The sequence below is a fragment of the Rhinolophus ferrumequinum genome, chromosome 7 (genome assembly GCF_004115265.2).
Source record: "Rhinolophus ferrumequinum isolate MPI-CBG mRhiFer1 chromosome 7, mRhiFer1_v1.p, whole genome shotgun sequence".
NCBI classification, from domain to species: Eukaryota; Metazoa; Chordata; class Mammalia; order Chiroptera; family Rhinolophidae; genus Rhinolophus; species Rhinolophus ferrumequinum.
The window spans coordinates 51,624,469-51,644,785 of NC_046290.1; the positions used below are offsets into that span (position 1 = coordinate 51,624,469).

General features: G+C 41.9%; 1 protein-coding gene across 1 annotated transcript in view; it reads left to right on the forward strand.

Moving 5' to 3' along the window:
* Positions 1 to 20,317, forward strand: part of SERINC5 (serine incorporator 5) — a 96,162-nt gene that overhangs the window by 25,902 nt on the left and 49,943 nt on the right. Inside the window, exon 2 of the mRNA XM_033110179.1 lies at positions 17,957 to 18,124. Within this exon, the coding sequence (XP_032966070.1) occupies positions 17,957 to 18,124 (168 nt within the window). The remainder of the gene's footprint in view (positions 1 to 17,956; positions 18,125 to 20,317) is intronic.

Genomic DNA, 20,317 nt, shown 5'->3' on the forward strand with positions numbered 1-20,317 from the left:
TGTGTTTTGATGGCAGCACAGCGTATAATTTTCTGCCTTCTTAAATTGTGGAACTTGCTGTGAAGTTTGACACTTTGAAATACAGCTGGGCCTCTGGAACTTTGTTCTACCTCTGGAGCTTTGTTTGTTCTTCTTGGATGCACATGCACACAATATAACCCTGCGTTTTCAAGGTAGAATCAAAGTGGCAAAGCTTCTGTCTTTGTCTTTTCTAGTGTCGATAGTCTCCTCTTTCTCTCTGCACTATTAGGGTTTTGCTGGTCATTGCTCTTACCCTTGTAGAGTGCTATGTTAGAAAGAACAAGAATGAGTTCTGAAAGTGAGGTCACTTATCTAGGTTTCATTCATCTCTGTGATGGGAATAATGCGACTCTCCCTGCCTATCACATAGGGTGGTCATCAGGGTAGAATGACAGGAAGTTTGTGAAGGCGTGATCAAAGTGTTAGATTTTGGAAGTGTGAGAACGGAAGAGTGTAGCCTCATGAGGGAAGTGCAAGCCTCAGCAAAGAATTTGGCTCTATGATTTTATAAAGTTAGGTTACAGGCTCCCGGAACATAGAGTTCACACAGTTCTTCTAATCCCATCATGGGCATACCTGCCTTACAATCTTTAAAATGGAAAGAGAAAAATCAAGAAGCAAATGCCTCCTCTTCGATGGTAGAATTGTTCTTATATTTGCCTTTGGTCTGTGCCAGACATTTGGCTCTAATAAAAAACAAACAAACCACCAAGAAAAAACGAAACACTCCTTCTTCCATGAGCATGCCCAGATGACCTCAGCTATAAGTCACATCTCCCTCTGAGGCTGCACCATTCACTTAAGTCTGTGCCTGTCCATCCCATGCCACAGTTATTTCAATAAGAGTTCTGTCTCTCCTGGTAGACAATGAACTCCTGAAAGAGTCAACAACTATTTATGGAGCACCTGCTTTGTTGCAGGCACCAGGCTTTGTTGTAGGGACACAGCCTAGAACAAGGATAATATTCGCTTTGATGGAATATAGAATCTCATGCAGGGGACAGATTTAAATAAGTCATTCCCAAGATATCTAATTCCAATTGTGATGAGTTTGATGGAGTTAAGAAAGTTTATAAAAGGAACTTAATCCAGGCAGGAGGATTAAGTAAGGCAGTGTGGGGAAGCATTAGCACTAGGGCTGCCACACCAGGTCACCCAGTTTGTATTCTGCACAAAGGTAACCAGCTGAGAGGGGAGGGAGAGCTGCAGTGCAGTTCCTGTCCCTGGCTCATGCTGTGCCTTTTTCTAATTTACAGAAAGGCGTTGTGTTGTACTAGCAGGGGAAGTATTTAGTTCTTGCCCTCCTCCACCCCCGCCAAAAAACGCATTACTCTGATAATTAAACATGATAAAGTAGGGGAAAAATGGACTGAGGTAGAAATCCCAGTTCTTCCAGTTACAAAGTGTGTCTTTGCTATTTGATCAAATTTCTTATCTATGATACAGGTTGATGATAACAAAGTTACGGTGAACATTAAATTCTGTAATGTATAGAAAGAATCTAGTAAAGTATATGTTGCATATAATAGGTACTCAATAAATTATGTTTGAACAAATATGTCAGTAGCTGTTGCTTTGGTTACGGTTGTTTCTGCTGCCTGTTTTACCCTATTTTCTCTACATTTCCCCAATTTCTTCTTTGCCTTCTTTGGGAAGACTGGACATTGGCTAAAATGCCTGCCATCAGCCCTTCTTACTTTCTAGTTGGTAAGTGGGAAGTCGTGTCATCGAAGGTTAAATGTTCAGGTTTCTATTTATTCCTGACAGCTACTTTTTTTGTTTTGTTTTCCTGCTCTGGAATGCTTCATTTCTAGTTATTCTGAATGCCTAAGGGTAGCAAGAATTTAAGTCTAGAAAATGAATTTTAATTTGATTAGAATATTGACATTTAAATTTGTTCTCAGGGTGGGATACTCTTTGAAAAGCATGGTGTTCCTTACTGAGTACCATGAGGAAGTTAGTGACATGAACTAGATACGATTTTATAGCAGAATATGATTATTATATATGTCCTATAAACTCCCAAGCATATTTGGTCATGAAACAGCACGCTGAATATCATTTTCCTATTCCTACTTTTCCATTAATTTTGTGATGTGATCTGTTTGCCATCTCCCGTACATAATTGGGAGCAGGTAGTGAAGGCTTAAGGAAAATTTATGGGATTGAAAAATGAAAACTGTTATTAAAATGAAGTTGTTGTGGGGGTATGTTTTAAAACATGCGTTTAATTATTATCCAGGTGTTGTGAAGCCAGCAGACCAAGAGATGACTGCTATTGAAAAGATAGTTTGTTATTCACATTTCCTAAGGAGAAGGGGTTACCCATGCATGCATGCAGGGCCACATAGGGGAAACCCCAGGGTCAGTCTGGAGGCAGAAGGGGCGAGGGGAAAGCATGGGCGGGAGACTTTATTGTGCTCTCCTTGGGAAAGGCAAGGCAAGGCAGGGTAAGCTGGTTTAGGATTGGCTCGCTTGAATAATTTCAGTGGGCCTTAGAGTATAGGGGTTGTCTCTAGTTGTCTGGTACCTGGACCTAGAATGGTTTGGGTAGAGAACTGTTAACCTCCTGGAGTGTACGAGCCCAACAGAAGAGGAAGTCCAGAATTTGTGTCCTAGATTGATTGATTTGCACATGCATGGTATATTAGCATAGGAGTGATTTGCTATCTCTAGGAATTGGCTAGCCCTGGGAGGGACAATGCCTCCTAGGTCAGCAAGGCCCCAGATGCCAGAGCATCAAGAATATAGAAAATAGCTATATTTTGTTCCAGCAAATGAGGAGAAATCTACCATGATTTAATTTCACTGATGGACCTTTTGGTCCCGCATGTGACATAGTAGGAATGATAAAGGAGCAGAGTTTAAGAACCCTTGGGTTGTAGCAGACAAGACCACAGGTTTGGGTCTTGTCTCACGTGGACCAATTTTATGCTTACAGAGTAAAATCTCTGTTCAGGAACCACTATATCACAAATTCTTAAGCCTCCTTGTAGACACCGAACTTGCTGGTGACGATGAGAGGTAATGGCTGGAGATAGTGGATCAGCAAAACTTTTCCCTGCCACTGAGAAATCACTTGAAAACAGTGACCAAACATGGTTGCTTCGTGGGGTGATGCTTCATGGAGGACAGTACAATAAGACGTTCCCCATGTCAAAGCAGAGTCTTAGAGGGGCTTACCCCAGAGAGAAGTTGGGACCGTTTTTATTATAGCTGTCCTTGAAATCCATTTCTTCTGATAGTCTTTGATTTTGCCAAGGTTATGTTGCTCTTTAATGTACCCCAATAAAATGAATTTTATACATAAAATAGCAAGTCATGGCATATGTGGAAGGTAGCAAATTAAATGGGCTTTTTACTTTTTTATGGATCAGAAGATTTCTACTCTTCGATTCATGCACAATTTTCTCTTAATTTAGAAAACTTATTATGAAATTCATGCTAATGTTAAAAACCTGAAAAAACCAGGACAAGATAAAGAAAACAACGATCATCTAACTTCACCACGATGGTGCATGTTTTAGTGGATTTATCTTTTCCCAGGGCTGTATCCATTGGCAGTTTTCCGTATTGAATTACTTAAAGACATCTTTTTTTAGTCTGTCATAATTCCCTTATCTTGTGATATTGAAGTAGTATTTGATCCCTGGAAACTTGTTTTCCTTATTTGCCATCACTGAAGAGTCCTTCTGAATGAAGAACTTAGGGAAACTTGCTGTGAGGTGTGTGTAATGTCATCTTTAAACACAGGACTATTTAAAGGTGCAGTTTGAATACACACCTGTGCCTGCTGTTGGGCTTGTTTCAGATACTGGATGCTCAGAACAGAAGGCCCTGTCACTGAAAAGGAAAGCACTCACCGGAGTTCCCCAAGCTTGAGTAGGACTTTGAACCAGCCATCCATCACCTGGGGAGCTTATTATGAGTCAGTAAGTCTGAGGTGGGACCTGACAGGCTCCCAGTGATTCCCAGTCGCTGGCCCATGAGCCCTACTTGGAAAGCTACTTTAGAATTTGTCCAGTGCTCTCTGCATTTGCTGTGAAATGATACCTCCTTTTTTTCTTCTCTGGTATTGTCTGAGGGCCTTGCTCCACTTCCTTTTTCTTTCTTTTCCTTCCTTTTTTAAAAAAGATTTTTATTAAAAAATATAGCTAAAATACAGTATTGTATCAGTTTCATGTGTACACCATAGTTGTTCAACATTTATATACCTAAAGAAGTGATCGCCACGGTAAGTCCAACGACCATCTGACACACCGGACTATGCCATCACAATATTACTGACTGTACGACTGTGCCGTATGTTACATCCCCATGACTTATTTGTCCAGCTCCTTTTTCCATCCCCTCTTCCAGGTTGCTCCGAGCCCCAGTTTTTCTACTTGCCTGGGTGGGGCTCACACCCACGTTCCCAACCAAACCTGTTTTACTCCTCATTCAAGCAAGCTCTAAAGTTATTTACCCCAGGTCTTCTCCTCCCTCCACCACCAAGTCAGGATCCAGAAAGATTTTTTGTTTCCTACTTTCCCCCATCCCCCCACTTCCTGTCTGGGAGTTCAGGCCTAGGGCTGTCTGATTTCTTTCTGTCCATGGAGGAGGGGGGAGGAGCTCCCATTTTAGAGGCACCATCTGTCAGTCAGCACCGCCCCGGCCCAGACCTGTGCTTCCTACCCTTGGGGCTCCCTGAATACCAAGGGTTTCAATCTTCAAAGGAGCCCTCTGCTCAGTCAGACATCCACTCCACCCAGCTGACTGAGAAATGCTAGGTTTGACTCAACAAATAACAGTAATTAAGGCCCATTTCCTGAAGTGCCTACCCTTGGGCCTGTTGACCAATGGCAGTTGATTTAGTGTGTGCATCAGCCGGGCTTTGTGGTCCATTGTGTTTGATTTTGGTGCTGAGGTGCTGGTCTTCATAGTCTGGGGCAGATAGAAGAGCTGTATCTTTATACTTTTAAGAAGCAAAGGGAACACCACTCCCAACCTGAGCAAGTGATTTATTTCATTCAAAAGAATGCCCAGGGGCAAACTCTTTTTAGACTCCCCTCTGACGCCCAACCTCACTCACATAAGATTCCCTGATGAATAAAAAATAAGGTGAAAGTTGAGATAGAGGGCCCCTATATAAGAATATTTTTATTTCTGTTGATAGTTTGATAGAAAAAAGAGGATTCATGGGCCCCTTCATTTGGCCCTGGTTCCTTTTGCAAAAGTATTTTAAGAACATTAACAGGAAGTTTCTCAAGCTGGGATGACGGAGGGGGGAGTTGCATGTGTGTGATGGTTCTCTGCCAGTTGGTGCCATTGTGACAGCCCGTACCTGAAGCAAAGCATCCTCACCAGTGCTGCCTAGGGTTCGTGCCCACTGGCCTTGTCATGAGGACCTGGTTAGAAGAGGGTAGAGGGGCGCTAATACAATCCATTGGGCATATTTTTCAGTTGAAAAAGCAGTCAAATGCGGATATTTGCTTGAGAAAGGCACACGCCTATTCATTCCTTCCTCTTACGTTAGCAGTGGGAGAAGGAGATGAATTTCAAGGATGAAGAGAGAAGATCTGGGAAGAAGGCTTCCTGAAGTTTGGAGGGACTGCTGAAAGGTGAAATTAACTGTGAGAAAGGGTTTCCTCAGCTGTAAGAAAACAGTATAGCTGTTAACTTCAACTTCAAGAAGTAGCTGTTAAACCAGGACCTTTCACGTGGGCACCAGGCTTTCATCCAGAAAGATGCAGTGTCTTAAAGGGAGGGGTAAGGGAAACCATGTAGGAGGGACGTGAGTCCTGCATTTCCCCAGGAGAAACAGGAGTGGAAGCAAGTGTGGGCCTTTCCCTCCCTCTCCCCTTCTTGCTCCTGCCCGCTGTCTGACATTTCTGTTTCCAATTTGTCTATTCATTTATGTGAAAACTGGTTTGAAGTGTCACCTTTTGTTGGGCATTTTGTGAATGATAAAGAATAGGATTATGTAAAATCCTAACTGCTGGAAAATCTAAGGTAGAGGGTGTGCAACTTTTTCCTTGCACAAAAACATTGGACCTAGACTAACCTTCAGAGAGAGGCATCTTGTCTTCAGGCAGTGGGTCAGAGGTGTCTTTTGAGTAGTGGCTTCTTCCTGTGGCTTGGGCAGGGACGGTGGCCAGCAGTACCCTGCATGTGGGTTGTGTGTAGGATGGGGGGTGGGAGTTTTTTGCTGTCTCCTTCTCAGAAGGGAAGGAGGTATATCAAGGGGTTGGGCATTTACCAACCATAGCCTGTAAATGTATGGTTTTTGTGTTCACCCCTGAGTTAACTCATAGTGTGCGAGGGCAGCCTCTCATTTTAACTGTTGTTATGAAAACCTTTCAAAGTGTACTAGACACTTAGACATTTGCTGCTTTCTTTCTAGGGTCAGCAAAGCATCGATTAAACCTACTTATGGTGGCTTCATTTACTTGTTTTGAATGCCTGTTAGTTTATCACACTGTAGATAACAGAAGTGTGAGACCCAGGGGTTGAGTTATTAGCTCATCCTTCCTCCAGATTACGGAGTTGTTTGAACTGGTGTGGTTTTTGCTGGTCCACTGATTGCCATCACTGGATTTGTCCTGGAGCCAAATCACCTAACCTTTCTGGGCCTAGGATTTCACATCAGGAAAAGGAGAGGAATGGCTTGGATCAGAGGCTTTCAGCCTAGGTGCTGTGGCATATCTCAGTTTGGGTAGAATTTTGGGGAAGGCTGAGTTTGCTATAAGTCCACTAGAATATAAGCTTCACGAGGACAGGCGCTGTACCACTAGCTCCTAGACCAGTGCCTGGCCACTAGTAAGCATTCAGTAAATATTTGTTGTAGGTAAGTACCTTTGTAGTATTATAGTTAGTGCATCCGCATGTGTTATGCAATGGAGTTGCATGTAGAATTTCACTGGACTCCTTAGTGTACTGCTAACCCCTTGACATCACTGGCCCGCCTGAGCTCTGAGATCCTCCCTGCCTGAACAGTCTGTGAGCTGCTAAAGCGAGCTCATTTCAGTTCTCTGAAGGGGTTCAGAACAGGCCTCCCCAAGATGTGCGCCTTTAGTATGTGAATCCTTTTGAGCTGAAGGCAATCGAGACCGGGCAGCCCAAGGTAAACTTTTACCTCTCCCTTAGATAATTTAAATTGGGGGCCTTGCCCATAACAGTTTTCACCAGAAATAACTTTTTATGACCTATCTATAGGGCAAGGCAAATGTCTAATTACTGAACATCTGCTCTTCTTATCATCCTGCAATGACCTGCCTCCCCTCTGAATCCCCAAGGCATTGTACCTCATCTTCAGCTCAGAATACCTTGTATACTCATTTTAACTTTCTGTCTTTGAACCTCTCCTGTGTGAGTGTGTGTGTGTGTGTTTCCCCCATATGTACATATGCAATTAAATTTGGTTATTTTGTTAATCTGTCTCATGTCGATTTAATTATTAGAACAGCCAAAAGAACCTAGGTGGATAGAGGAAAGTTCCTTTGTCCCCCACAGCCCCATCCCAGAGCTTACTTGGATCGTGTTGGCAGTTGGCTCTGTGTCCTCTGTAACCAGACTGTAAAGCATTCTGTGGCTTGGCAGGGCTTGGGGACTGGCTGGCATAAAGCACCTCTTGGAAGGGGCTTGGCAGATTTCTCCATTGCAGCATAATCTCCATGACACAATCAGGCAGATTTTGGGTTTTGTGTTTTGTTAACTGCTTGTTGATAAGCTCATCTAAAGTAGAAAAACCAGGATTGTTTCCCTTCTTATTTTGATGAGAAGATTTAAAACTAACTTTTAAAAATGGTTTAAACCCAGTGAGCACTTTGCTTCCCACATCCTACACTTTTCCATTTTGAATTTCTAGGTTTCATTTTCTTACACTTTTTTTTTTTTTCTCTAGAACTTGCTTAACTCATCTTTCTCAGTCCTGTTCTGTGGCAGGTATTTGTGGCTTCAGTGGGTGCACATGAGTGTTCTAACTGCCTTATTTGTTCCTTGGTGGAAATGAGGATGACTTTAGCTTTCGCGCATACGGGGAGTGCTTCTGCACACACGGAACAGCTTTTTCCCAAGTTGCTCTCTTGGATTCAGATCTCAGGAGTTTTGTTTCTAAAAGTATTTTCCATCAATAAATGCATTTATCATCCATGTTAGAGCAGAAGAAAAGATTGTTACCAACTAGATATTAATAGTTTGATCCCCTCCCATCTTTACCTCTTTCCATATTGACCAGTTGGACGGAAGACAGTGGTCATCTCTGAGGCGGAAGGAGATGACCATGACAATGCAGGTGAGGAGAACAGCTGGCTTTCTGTGTGTGTGTGAGTGTGTGTGTACCCTGTGCCAGGCTCTGTGCTAACAACTTTTCCTGAATTGTCTCATTTAATCCTCATAATCAACCCTGTGAAGTAGGTATTTCATTCCCATTTTACAAATGAGGTATTAAGACCTAGAAAGGTAAAGAATTGGTCGAAGGCGCATCACCAGGCAGTGTTCCAGCTTGGGTGTGAACCTGGATAACCTTACTCCATAACTTTTCCTTTTAACCCCTAAATCAGTGGTTCTCGACAGACAGGGAGGGCAGCTGTCTGACACATTTCTGATTGTCACCACTCCTGAGAAAGAAGGGGAGGTTGTTACTGGCATCTTGGGGGTAGAGGCCAAGGATACTGCTAAACATCCTACAGTGCACAGGACAGTCCCCCAACAGAATTAACAGCGCCCAATGTCATGGGGTTGAGTTTGACAAATTCTCTGAATGATCTGTTTTCCAGGAATGTTTGTTTTCTGTTGAACTGCCAGAAAGTGGAGTTAGTTGATCTTTTAACCTTAAACCTTATAGGTTCTCTCCAGCAACCTACTAAAATACATCGCATTTGGAGGGTTGTGTGATGGAATGATTCAAAGAATCCAACTGTTGTCTGAGAACAGAGAACTTGATCAACATTCTTTGGTGCTAAAAGTAACCCTGTTTTTGTGAGAAAGGAACACCCCACCAGGAGGACAGTTTTGTCCTGGCCTCATTATAACTGTGTTCACAGTGTGTCTTTGCCCATTTCAGATTTGGACCCCATGGGTTCTAAGTGTCATTTAAGGGAGGACACTGACTCTTGACCTCACTTTTCACGGAAATGCTGTTGATTGCTAGTTGGTAGAAACTAGCACTTCTAGAATGTTGAAACCTGTGTGAGAAACCACCTGTCAAACTCCTTTCTGACAAATCCTCAGAATCCTGTTGCCACTGTTATGCAAATAGTTGTGAAAACCTTAGCTCTTTAAGGTATTCTCTGAACTCAAAAAGAGAAAAATGTAAGAAATTGATTTGAAGGCAATATGTATAAGAGCTAATTTCTGGGCTAGGCAAAAATATAGCTTCTTGTTCAACATCTTGAACTTGTAGGTAGCTGTTTAATTTTTCTCATTTCATTTTTATTTGTTTCATATTTACCAAGAACAGGTTTATTTATATACATTAAACTCTAAAAATTACAATGGGTAAGGAATTTTCTCTTTTTTTTAATGGTCGTAAAAAAACAAAATTTCCCATCTTAACCATTTTTAAAGATACAGTATAGTAAAAATTTTTTACTTTTATGCCTCAATTCCAGTGGTAGTTCTCTCTGGCTGTTTCCTACTGATCATAGCTGAAGTTGATTAGATTTCATTTACTCACTGGCTGATTCATTTAACAAATATTGGAGTGCTTATCACCTACAAGATAGAACACGAATATGGTTTTGTTTTTTTCCAAAATGGAAACTTCTGATGCTTTCCTAACTGTCAGATATGTTCTTATTGCGAAGAGCTTAGAAAATAGAGAAAAGCATAGTTGCTCGTAATGCTACAATTCTATGAACAATGTTGACATCCAGGTACGTTCTTCTGTATCGCTTTTTGTTGTTATTGCTGATATATGTCATATTTATACCCCAAATGCTGTCATCTTCTATACTCTTGTGTTATTAACTACTTTCAGTTAATACAGTGTGGACATCTTTCCGTGGCAGTGAATAGTGAATATTTCTGTATAATCTGTATAATAATTTCAATAGGTGCACTGTATTTAATAATGTGAATGTACCATAATTTTAGTGATCATTACTCTTATTTTTTAAATTTATTTTATTTTATTGGGGAATATTGGGGAACAGTGTGTTTCTCCAGGGCCCATCAACCTTGAGTCATTGTCCTTCAGTCTAGTTGTGGAGGGCGTAGCTCAGCTCCAAGTCCAATCGCCGTTTTCAATCTTTATTTACAGGGGCCGCAGCCCACATCCCATGTGGGAATTCAACTGGCAACCTTTTTGTTAAGAGTTTGTGCTCTAAGCAACTGAACCATCCTGCCACCCCTCTGGCAGCTCAGCAGCAGCTCGTTGTCTTCAATCTAGTTCTGGAGGGCACAGCTCAGTGGCCCATGTGGGAATCTAACCGGCAACCCTGTTCAGAGCTCGCACTCTAACCAACTGAGCCATCTGGCTGCCCCTGATGATTTTGCCCCCTCTTTTATTGAACATCCAGGTTTCCTTTCTCTCTTCTAAACAACACATAGATGGGTCATTCTTACATTTATATTCTTGCTCAGTGAGGGTAGAAACAAGGTCTCTTGTTTATTGCTGCATTCCCAGGAATTAACACTGCACACAGTAGGTATTTAGTATAAGTAGTGGTTGAGTGAATGAATGGCCTGGTTTTCCATAGGATTTAGGAGTAAAGCTTTTAAGGTGAGGTAGGACTTGGTGGTGAGATAGGGAGGTTGGTGATTGGGGTGGTTGAGCTGCTTGGGCCAGGGCTCTCGAGGTCACAGGTCCACTGAAGGTCCCAGAAGTTGCCTGGGAGAGAGAAAGGGGCCCAGAAAGGGAGATGCCTTCTCCATGTATTTGTTGAATGCTTACACCCCAGGACAGGAGAGAAAAACAGCTTCCTCTCTTACTTCCTCCTTCCCACGTAGCCGGTTCCCCTTCTGTAGGAAACCAAGGTTTTAGTGAGTGTTACCTGTCTTGTTCCCCCTCTCTACCCCAGCAGTAAGTAGAGCAGAATGGTAGAGAGCCTACTAGATTCAAATCCTGCCTCTACCACGTACCAGCTTTTTGATTATAAGTTGCCTAACCTCTCTGAGCCTCCTCGATCTCAGCTCTGTAAAGTGGAGGTGACATAATAGCTGATAATAATAGTTGTACCTTGCAGAGAATAAGAGATTACTAAATGTTAATTATTATTAGCTAATATTATTATGGATTAAATAAGTTTTAGTAGTTTGTTCTGTATTCTTTGGTAGGGAGAAATCCACTGTAAGCCTCAAACCAACCGTCTAACACAGTATAAAAATGTGTTGAGTGTGTGTGTGTGTGTGTGTGTGTGTGTTGAGTTTTATGAAACAATCATTTTGTGGATTATGGACTACCTGCAACTCTACTGGTGGTGCTGGAAGGTATTCCTTTATCAAGCAGAGGAATTGGGTGTTCTTGTTCTCCTGGATTCAATCCCATCAATCCCTTGCATAGCTACCAATTAGGACAGCACCTGGCACTATGCAGGCAAGAGTTACTATTTACCGCCACCACTGCCTCCTTGTTGTGGTGGAAAAAAAGATGTGTGTGAGTCAATGGGAAGCTGTTTCTGAACCTGGAGTGAAGAGAATGAGCTGCAAAATGTTGTTTTTGGAGTTCAGAATTTAAATGAATATTGCTATCAAAGTAGAATCAGTTGTTCCTTTCCTCTCTACTGACCACGGTGATTCTAAAACCTCAAGAGGGAAGGAAGGAAAGTGGGTCGTGACATTGCATAAGTAGTATATTGTGTATTACTGAAAGATGTGGAAATCTAAATATGGTTAAAGTATAGAGAGCCACTGTTTAATGAAAAATTTTGAAATCAATTTTATGTCTTTAATGTTTTTCTCTCATCTGTTCCCTTGATATCATAACCCCCCAAGAATGCCCAGGAACACCTGGGTTCTGCTAACAGCTTCAACAACTTTTAATTTTTTAGAAACTTCCCTACTGCTTCCCCCTCCCCTTGCCACTTATTAAGGAACAGTATTATAATTAGTGTAGTTAACAAAACTCTCTTCTGTCTTTTGTCAGTTCTGAGAGGGCTCCTGTTTTTCTAAGACAGAGAAGGGACTGAATGAAGGGCGGTGTCAAATTTGAAGATTTCTTTCCTTTGGCAGTTTGGACTTAAGTTAGATGCACCAAAGCCAACTTGGCTTTCCAGATCCTCGAGGAATGTCTTTCTGAATAAATGTTTTCCACATTGCTGAGGGATTTACATGCTTAAACACTAAAGCATTGAAACTGAAAAATGTGACCCACATTTGGGATGATTCTTGTGACAGACGTGTCCCACGCATTTTATTGCTTTCCTAAGTGAAATGAAGGGAACGTGACAGTGTGATGCCAGGGCCATCGTCAGGAATGTGAGTTACTGCAGTCTTGTGTGAGCTGTACCTTGCAGAGCACAGGCTGTGAAGCAATAGAGTGATGCTCACATTACCTGTGGGGTGTTTGAAGAGCTTTTGACTGCTCCACTGTGCAGTTCTTGATGGATTTTTCTTGCTTCTTTCTTGCTTTGAGATTAACTCAGTGTGCTGGCCTCTTGCAATTTGTTTTTCAACATCTAAGAATTTATAGGTGGTAGGGATGTCAATCACCTCTTGCAGGGATGACAAGAATGAAGCATGGATGCCACCACACCTCTAGCGTATGGTACTCATTGATCTCTGCATCTTCCCTGTTGAGACATTTAGCCTTAGAACCCACCTCAGCACGGCATTCTAGAACGCCACGGTCATGATGAGTTGAATGTGAGATGAATGTGGGATGAAACCTCTTTACCTACTGTCTTCTGTCTACCTAGGCCCCTTCAATTTACAAGTGAAGAAAACTGAGACCCAAAGAGGGAAGGTAACTTACCCAGTGCAGCACAGTGAGAATCCAGGTCCTCCTGTTCTGATATCTGTGCTCTTCCCACCAGTTAGTGCCTCCTAGGCCCTGTGGGCTTAAGAACCTGGTAGCCCAAGCCTGTTGCAACTGTGAAAATAAGACTTGATGGAGGGAAGAGAGACGGAGGGACTTTTATGAGTATAGTGTGTGTGTGCACGTGCCTGTGTGTGCACATGCTAATTATGACATCTGTTTGGCTTTCTTCCTGATTCTTTGCTATTTCTCGTTGATGTTGCCAGCTGGAAATTCTAGATAATGAACTGTGCTTTTTAATTTGATAGAACCTGGATGTTACTAGCAGCCCTAGCTGGTGTTTCTATGATCATTGGTTTACATGCCTAGGATCCTTAGAAGTCCTTAGAAGAACTATCTGTGCCCAAGGCCAGTGGGGAAGACAGAGAGGGAGACTGATATTTATTTATTGTGATATGTGTGTATGTCTGTATGTTTATGTGTGTGTATTGGGAGGGTGGGTGGGGTCCTTAGAAGAAGAAAAATAACCCTTGGAGGTGAGGCTCAGCTCCAGGTAGCAGCAAGCAGCTAGCTTTTCTTCTCATGTTGACTCTTGCCCTGGCAAGGACAAAGCACCTTGTATTTAGAAAAGCCTTTGCTATACATGTAGTTTCTATTTCAAAGGAAGTTAGCTAGAGGGAGGGTGAGAAGGGCTCTTTGAGATTTTTCTTTTTCACTATGTTTGGGGAGGGGAAGTTTCTTCACAGAGGAAAAAATATTTAAGTCAATGCCACTTCTGCAAATGGCTTTTATATCAGTATCTTCAAACTTAGTTGCTTTTCTTAGTCACTTTTCCTTTCTTTTAAAAATTATGACAGTAATACAAGCACGTGGTAAAAACTCAGAGTAGAACAGAGAAGTATGCGTAGATGTCTTCTTTTCCTCCTCACATTTAGGGCCACTGGACAGATGATCAGTGTTCGTGGTCATTGTATACACACATACACCACACACACATAAAGATACACATAAAATACCAACGCATAATGATTGTTACTTTGCTGGGACTGTCATAACAAACTACCATAGACTAGGTGGTTTAAACAACACAAATTTAATTTCTCACAGTTCTGGAGGTTGAAAGTCTGAAATAAAGGAGTCAGAATGGTTGGTCTCTTTTGAGGCCCCTCTTCTTGGCTTGCAGATGGCGTCTTCTCCCTGTGTCGTCACGTGGTCTTCTTCCTGTGTGTCTGTGTCCTAACCTCGTCTTCTGAGGACACCAGTCAAACTGGATTACGGCCCATTTCAATGACCTTTTCCAACCCTAATGACCTCTTTAAGGACCCTATGTCCACATATTTTGAAGTACTGAGGGTTAGGACTTCAACACGTGGATTTTTGGGGGTGGGAAGACTCAGTTCAGCCCATAACACTGACTTTTTAACTACATTGTGTTGTATAGATAGCCCAAAATTCATTTATCGAGTCCTGTGGCGCTGGAGAATAAGACTGACTCCATCCTTGTAATGAACAATCTCATACCTAAATCTCTGTGCCCCCGTGTAAGTGTACATGCCGGATGAACTTCTAGAAGAATTGCAAGCATTGCCCTCCAAAGAGATGATCTTGGGTCCTTCCCAAGTACGTAATAATTTCTTGTGGAAAAGGAGAGTGCAGTATCTACAAATTAAAGCCCTAATGCTTTGTGATGTACTGCAGGTGTGAGAAATTCAGAGTGTGGGACACGACATGTGCACTTGGCCCCGTGGAGTGGGATTGCCAGCCCCTTTGAGGAGTGTTGTCCTTATGACTTTACCATACGTTATTCATTCAGCATCCATTTATTGAGCAAGACAGATGGGCGCTGTCTTGTTTATTTCTCTGTTGCTATTATTTTTTAATAGACTTTATTTTTTTGAGCAGTTTTAGGTTCACAGCAAAATTGAGAAGAAAGCGCAGATTTCCCATACACCCTCCACACCACACATGCATAGCCGCCTCCATTATCCACACCCCCCACCAGAGTGGTACATTTGTTACAATTGACGAACCTATAGTGACAGATCATTATTCTCCGAACTCCATGGCTTATATTAGGATTCATTCTTGGTGTTGTACATTCTACATGTTATTTGTTTTTTTTACACCCTCATTTGTTCAGTGAAAGGTTCTGGCCCTCTGCAGCCAGGGGTAACAAGACACTGGACCTTGTCTTCAAGCTTGTGACAGCCCTGGAAATTAGGCTGTTTTGAATTCCCAGTTTTGAAAGTAAGGATCAGGGAAGTGACATGCTCAGCATAGTAAAGGTATTAAAGTGGCAGGGGTGGTTGCTTTTCCAGAAAGAAGTAGTAAGTCAGCAGGACTGTGAGATACCATTTCTTGTATAGATGCTATTTTGAATTTCTACTTGGTGTATGTATCAGTGTTTATTTAGCTAAAGATAATGTGCTTGTAGCCTTGGGTATTGGTGTAGTTTGCTTTGATTACACAACTTTTAGGCTAGTAGAAAAAGGCTGTTGGATTTTAATATTAGGCATGTGTGTATATTTGTACATACATTCTATCTAATACTTGTCTGTCTATTTATCTTATCAATGATCTCATACCATAGCATTATATAGAGTGAAAGTGACAGTAAGGAAAGTTTGAGAAGTCAGATCCATAGACTGCCACATGACTTTGGTGACAGAATAGGATTAAACCAGTATGATTTTCTTTTCATATTTTCCATAATCACATCCTTCTGTCACTGTTTACCTTTAAATGATCCGTTCGGCTCACATGTATGGATCTGTTCATTTTTCCTTTCTGTGGAGATACTAGGTTAGTGCAAAAGTAATTGTGGTTTTTGCAATTATTTTTAACCTTTTAAACCACAATTACTTTTGCACCAACCTGATATTAGGTTTAAATGTTGATTCTCTGTGGAAATGTTCTATCATGAGAATCATTAACTGCTTCTAAAATATTTCTTTTCCTAAATAGGGTATTTTCTTTATCACATTTGAATTTGAAATAGAGTAAGACTGGTGATCATAGAACTAAAGAATTAGCAACCAATGAAGGAGGCAGTTGGGAAGGAATTTGGAAAGCTGAGGAGGAGGGAGGCAGGGCCCAGAGAAAGAAATCTGGGCAAGTGAGTGGAAAGAAGTTAGTAAAATCGGGGATAGAAAATAGGAATGAGTGAATTGTAAAGAAAGGTGGCCCATAAGAACATAACGCTGGCAGTAGTGTCAGGATCCCACCTGTGTGATCTGTTAGCTCAGCACAAGTAGAATAGCTTATCTTACAAGCAGTGTGGTCTAACCTTATGAAGCAAGAAGAGTCTTTTGAGGAAGATGGCTTTGAAAACTGAAAGTAAGATGGAGAGAGTACGTTAACAAAAATTTAAAGTAATCAAGTAGTGCAGAATGACCCACGGCTCAAACAATGGCAGTTTCATGAAGTAGATGGAATACCTTGGGATGTCTGTGTTTCCAAGATCTGTCATAACATCTTTATAATGATAGACTGCTGCTGTCTTATACCTGTATACCTGTATACCTATGTGGCATTCTAATTGATGCTTGTTTTGAAGGTGTGTGAAGTCTTGAACTTCCTTCCAAATCATTATCAATGGACTGAATTGTTAGGGTGTAGGTTTTATATAGACCATCATGTAATGCATGTAGGTTTTGTTGTTATTTGTAGTTTATGACAATCTCTTTTGTGGAATTCCCAATTTGCTAAACAGAAATATCTCCCTGACATCAGATGTGTCTGATTAGGTCATCCAAGAGACCACAACATAAGCATTGTGGTCCCCACTTTACCACAATGTTACCGCCCCACTTTATAAATGAAGAGTCTTAAAAGGGTTAGTAATTTACTCATGTTAGTAGGTGGTAGAGCCAAGCCCCAAACCCAGGTATTGTGACTTTGAGCTTGAACTTTTAACAACACTGTGTTCCACTGCCCTGTGCTTTACTAAATATCTAGTTTCCTTTGAGGGCAGTGGAAATATTCTGTACGATATCATAATGATGGATATATGTCATTATACATTGGTCCAAACCCACTGAATGTACAGTGAACCCTTAGGTAAACCATGATCTTTGGGTGATTGTGATATGCCAATGTAGGTTCATTCGTGGTAAAAGAAAAGAAAGGACCATTCTGGTGAGTGAGTGGTAATGGGGAGACTGTGCATATGTGGGAGTAAGGGGTATATGGGAAATCTCTGTGCCTCCTTCTCAATTTTATTGTAAACCTAAAACTACTCTAAAAAAAAGAAAGTTTTTAAAGGGAAAAATATGAACACCAGACCCAAACCTGAAAACTTAATCCCTATTTTAACATTCCCAAATTATGTCTGGTGGCATTGACTATTAAAGCCCAATCAGAGATTTTAAAAAAAGAGAGAGATCTAGACTCCCCAAATAGAAGGTGTGTGACCAGTAGGTGTGTGTGCTCTCCACCCATGCCCCATTAGCCTGAACGCTTTCCATCAGGGGCAGGAAGCTCTGGTAATCCGTGTCTGCATAAGAGGCACCTATGCCTTTTGAGCTTCAAATTAGACATTCCCATTATTTCCTGCCAAGGAGGATGGACGCAAGCATAACATTGCCTAGCCTTTACATCCCAGCACGTTCTCAGGTGTTCCTGCAGTTCATTCTTTGGCGCATGGATTTTGACAGGTCCTTTAGTTGGGCCTGATTTCCTGTTTTTCATGTTCTCCTCTCCTCACTTAGGCCTTTTTCCAGTTCTTCTTGGCTTCTTCTCCTGCTCTGAGCTGATCTTTTTGTTTTGCCGAAGAGTAATGATTATAGTGCTTCAGATGAATTGTGCCTTTTCTATTTAATTATCAGGCCTCTCCCAAAGCCTTAATGCTTGTCATTAAAAGCAACATCAGACCAGTTCTGGTGAAAGCTTTGTTCACACACTAAACTGTTGTTCCTGCATGTTCTGTGGGCAGGACGGCTCGGAAAAATGGTAGCCTGAAAGGTCAACTTGCGGAAGGCTGGTGTTAAATAGATTTGTAAAGCAGTGGCTTGAAGAGGATGTTCTGTGTTTCTTTTCTAGTTGGCTTGCTGCTGTGGGTCTGCTGGCTGCTCCCTGTGCTGCGGCTGCTGCCCCAAGATCCGACAGTCCCGGAGCACTCGCTTCATGTACGCATTCTACTTCATTCTCGTGTCCATCCTCTGCTGCATCATGATGTCACAAACCGTGGCTAATGCGATGAAAGAGCACGTAAGTCTGTCCTGTTTCCAGTCTCCCCATTTCTGATGGTCGATGAGGGGGTGTGGGAAACATCCGATTTAGGATGTGGTTTTGGGTACACTCGCTCTCTCTGAACCTTCCGGGATGCCTCTTCAGTGCTTGCCTGCCGAGTAGACGAACCATTCAACGTCTTAATCTGCAGTGGTAGTACCGATGCAGTCTGCTGCTTTTGGTGGAGAGGACTGTGTTTTATCTTAACCTTGTTCATAGCTGTTCCTGATGGGATGTATAGTCTTTTCTTGTAGACTTTTGTACCTTTTCCTTGTCCTAACGATGGCGGCCAGTATCCCAAGTAGCAGCTATTAAAAACACTTAATTTGGATAATTCCACAGATAATGAGGAGTGGGTTACAGGGTAATTTTTACTTTTCTGGACATATCACTTATAAGGTGGGTGTCTCTAGAGATGAGGATGGATTTCCAGCCACGTCCTGAGCAATGTATGCAGAGGTAGGCCGGGTACGTGATCCTGATAGACACACATAGGGCCTTTTTCTGGAATTTCCTGATAGTAGGCCTCTTAATTATCCAAATTACTGGGGTGGGGGGGGTGTATTGGAATTTTTGAGGGAGTCCATTAAATAATACCATCCTTCCTTTCCCAGATTCTGAACAAATTGACGAAGAAAACTACAATGTCAGCAAGTATTATACGTGCCAAAAATCACCTTTATCCCTCATAGAGCTAATGTGGCTTATGTCCGCAAGGAAGTAGGCTTCCCACTGCTGAACCCCAAAATGAGTCAGACTTACTCACCCGGGGAGCCCCCTGGGGCCAGGGCAGCCTTCGTCTGGAGGGGCACAATTTGCTGAGAAGAACAGCTCTCATCCAAGGGAAAGGGGGAGAGGAAAGGCTAGCTATGCGAACCCCATTTGCCCTTATATAGACTTAATTGCTTTACTGCTCAGTGGTCTTGGAATCCCTCTGCAATGGGGATGGCGTCCCCAAGAGTAGCTCCGAGGAAATGTTTATTCTTCCCAGTCTTAACGCTGAAACTGCAGACTATTTTAAATACACTGAAGTGCTTCAGAAACAACCATTTTTCTTAAAAGCACTCGATATGTTCTCATCCATTCGTTAAAGTAGGCCCTTTGAACTGTCTGTTGAGTACTGCTTTGGAATTGTTGTATGGTCTGGAACAGGGGTGTCAAAACTGCGGCCCTCAGGCCAACTGCGGCCCGCAATCCATTTTTAATTGGCCCGCAGCAAATTCCAAAAATATATTTAGTTTACTTAAATAAACCAGGTGAGGCCATACGTACTTCACCTCGAGTGAGTGGCCCGGCTGTTTGTGTATTTTACCGCATATGGCCCTTGGTGAAAAACGTTGAAAAAAGTTTGGACACCCCTGGTCTGGAATATACCGGAACTACTGTCAGAACTTGTGAAATTAAGATTCTCCTTTGCTTTAAACAAGTAAGGCACTGCAGTGGGAGTTGTGGGACATTCAAATTTGTGAGAAATGGAGCTGATAATCCAGAAGACAAGGTATAAAGTCTTCTGAGGCATAAAACAAGGTCGAAATTAATAAGTGCCATATGAGAGGATGCAGGAAGTACTACTGTGGAAGTTTGGAGGCAAGGAAACAAAGAACTAAGGCTGCCTCATTAGTCCATACTGGGTTTACTCCATCTTGGAGGTGTTTGCCCATATTCTCTTTCTCTTACCACGGTTTAATTTCTATGTTTGTTACAAGATGTTTGAGAGGAGGAATGCTGAAAGGGTAGGTTTGAACTCTTATTCTGAAGGTTCACTTACTCTCTCGCTTACTACCTTTGTTTTTCAAGGAACTTAATGTTCTCTTTTTAAATTCAATAAGAATTGGCTCAGGACCCATTGGTCTCAGTGTGGACCAGATGTAGATAGTATGATTCCCGTTCTTAAGAAGTGTTTAGACTTGGTTGAAGTAAGCTGAGGTTCCAAGAAACAAAATCAGAAACTATACAAATATGTGGTACGCTTAGTGGAGAACCCTTCAGAAACATTGTTACTGGAGGTGGAGAATTTGGGAGCCACAGGTACATATTTTAGGATATGACTTTTATAACACTTTTAACATTTGATTCCCGTCCATGTAACCTGCCCCATGAAATAGTCCCTGACAACTCCAGCCAGTCTCTATGATTTCTGACTGTCCATAGAACATTTAAGAAACAGAAGAT